The sequence below is a fragment of the Mandrillus leucophaeus genome, unplaced genomic scaffold, assembly GCF_000951045.1.
Source record: "Mandrillus leucophaeus isolate KB7577 unplaced genomic scaffold, Mleu.le_1.0 Scaffold366, whole genome shotgun sequence".
Lineage (NCBI taxonomy): Eukaryota > Metazoa > Chordata > Mammalia > Primates > Cercopithecidae > Mandrillus > Mandrillus leucophaeus.
In genome coordinates this window covers 1,438,640-1,441,251 of record NW_012103876.1, presented here as the reverse complement: position 1 = coordinate 1,441,251, position 2,612 = coordinate 1,438,640, and the positions used below count along the sequence as shown (strand labels likewise).

General features: G+C 50.6%; 1 protein-coding gene across 2 annotated transcripts in view; it reads left to right on the top strand.

Moving 5' to 3' along the window:
• The window catches only part of CDHR2 (cadherin-related family member 2), a 54,718-nt gene that overhangs the window by 44,718 nt on the left and 7,388 nt on the right, over positions 1 to 2,612 (top strand). For both annotated transcript variants that reach the window (XM_011989999.1, XM_011989998.1), the window contains exons 20-21: positions 208 to 279; positions 1,057 to 1,106. In XM_011989999.1, the coding sequence (XP_011845389.1) occupies positions 208 to 279; positions 1,057 to 1,106 (122 nt within the window). The remainder of the gene's footprint in view (positions 1 to 207; positions 280 to 1,056; positions 1,107 to 2,612) is intronic.

Here is a 2,612-nt window from a genome sequence, read left to right as displayed (position 1 = left end):
GACTGAGCAGGCATTCTGGGTCAGGAGCAGGGGAGGGGACTGAGCAGGCATTCTGGGTCAGGAGCAGGGGAGGGGACTGGACATGGGGAACACATGGGAGAGAGGCTGCAGAGCATGGGGTTGAGGCTGGGGACCACCAGGTTGAGGCCCAGGCTCCTTGGGTCAAGCTCTTGCCCAGAGCCAAAGCCAGCTTATCTTGTCTCCTAGGAAGCCTCCTCATTACCATCGAGGACATAAATGACAATGCACCCTATTTTCTGCCTGTGGATAAGACTTTTGGTAAGCAGCAACCCCCTTTACACACCGTACCCCTGCTCCATGAGGCCACCTTTGAGCAACCCCCACAGACCCTCCATGGACCCAGGGGGGACCTTTAGAAAGGGGGGAGGCCTCTAATTCTGCCTCTTCCTAGGGCTGCAATAGGAGACGACACTGGAATTTTTTTTTTCTTTTTCTTTTTCTTTTTCTTTTTTTTTTTTTTTTGAGATGGAGTCACTCTGTCGCCCAGGCTAGAGTGCAATGATACGATCTCGGCTCACTGCAATCTCTGCCTCCCAGGTTCAAGCAATTCTCATGCCTCAGTCTCCCGAGTAGCTGGGACTGCAGGCATGTGCCACCGTGCCTGGCTAATTTTTGTATTTTTAGTAGAGATGGGGTTTCATTGTGTTGGCCAGGCTGGTCTCAAACTCCTGGCCTCAAATGATTTTCCTGCTTTATGATTTGGCCTCCCAAAGTGCTGGGATTATAGGTGTGAGCCACCACGCCCAGCCAACATTGGAGTTTCCATTCCGGCTCTGCCTGAACTAACTGTCTGGCCCTGGGCCAGACCTTGCCTCTCTATGCCTCCATTACCCCATGGTCCTGTGGGCCTGTGACAATGGGAGGTGGATGACTTGCTAACTTCTGGCCCAGTGGTGACTGTAATGGGGGTCTCTTTTGGTAGAGAGGTTGAGGGCAGATTTAGAGGGATGAGCCCTGAGCTGCGCTCATGGCCAGCCTTGGTCCGGGTGGGCACTGTCCCGACCCTGCTGACCCCCTTCCCATTCACACCTGCAGTGATCATCCCTGAACTTGTGCTGCCCAACCGGGAGGTGGCTTCTGTCCGGGTAAGTTCTTGGCTCCAGCCTTTGTTGGTTACGTGAGCCCCAGTGGACACAGAGCTGAGGCCTTCAGGCCTTTAATGGTAGAAAGAAAATATATGGGCTCCAACATGTGAAAAAGAAAATCCCAGAAGGGAAACACCTATCTAATCAGTGTAATCAAACTTCACTGTGTTAAATGTAGCATTCATAAAAATGTCATGACCGCAAACACCACTCGCAGTCTAGATATTTCTTACTCTGCCAGAATTCTTGAGTGGTACAGAGAACTCGTAGCCAATTGTAAATTAAACCAGTGCCTTGTCATTAAATAATTCTCAGAGCCAGCCAGGCACGGTGGCTCACGCCTGTAATCCCAGCACTTTGGGAGGCCAAGGCAGGTAGATCACCTGAGGTCGGGAGTTTGTGACCAGCCTGACCAACATGGAGAAACCCTGTCTCTACTAAAAAATATGAAATTAGCCGGGCATGGAGGCACATGCCTGTAATCCCAGCTACTGGGGAGGCTGAGGCAGGAGAATCAACCCGAGAGGCGGAGGTTGCGGCGAGCCGAGACCGCGCCATTGCACTCCAGCCTGGGTGACAAGGACGAAACTGTCTCAAAAAAAAAAAATTATCAGAGCCAAATCATAAAAAGGCTTTCAGCTGTTTATGGTGTCGGATGTGGACGAGTTTATTAGGGGTGGCGGCCATGCCGTGTGGGGATGAGGCCTCCCACACCACCGAGGGCTGGGCCTGGCTGAGCTTCTTACTGACCTGGAGAGCTGCCTACTCTCTCTGGGACTCCGTTTCCCTCTTCGACAAGAAGCTGGCAGTTCCCAGAATGTGACATGTGGGTGCCACTCCCTATGCTGTGGAAAGGACATGGATATAGGAGACGGACAGGGCTGGCCTCCCCCACTTAGAGCTGAATGTAGGGACATGGTCTCTCAGAGCTTCAGCTTCCTCTTGTAAAATGGGGATAGTAATTCTCCCTCTCTACGTTGACGTTCATGCTAGAGACAGTGACTGTGTGACTTTCAAGCCTTAAGACAGTTTCCCAATCTTCTGCCAATTTCGTTCTAATGTCATGAGTTTAGCCACGGCAATTTTCTTTAAATAGACTTCTTTTTAAGACTTAAGCACCGGTGTTGGCCTATCCTCAGCAGTAACGTTGGTGAACTCGAAGCTCTGTGTGCTCGTTAAATTTTTCTCTGAAAGGCACTAGAATGAATAAAAATGTTTGTGTCCCCTCCCCAACCAGTTTCATGGTCCACTAGGGGAGTTGGTACTCACCTTAGCACCGAAATGAGGGATCCCAGGGGAGGTGCTTAGGAAATCGGAGCATTGCTGTGTGTGTGCGTGCCAGTGTGTGTGTGTGTCCAAGTGTGAATGTGTGTGCGTATGTGTATAAAGGTGAGCGAGTGTATGAGAATGTGTGGGACAGTTTGTGGGTATGTATAAGTGTGTGACTGTGAGTGTGTGCATGTGTGTGTGTGACTGTGCAAGTATTTGTGTATGTGAATTGAGTGT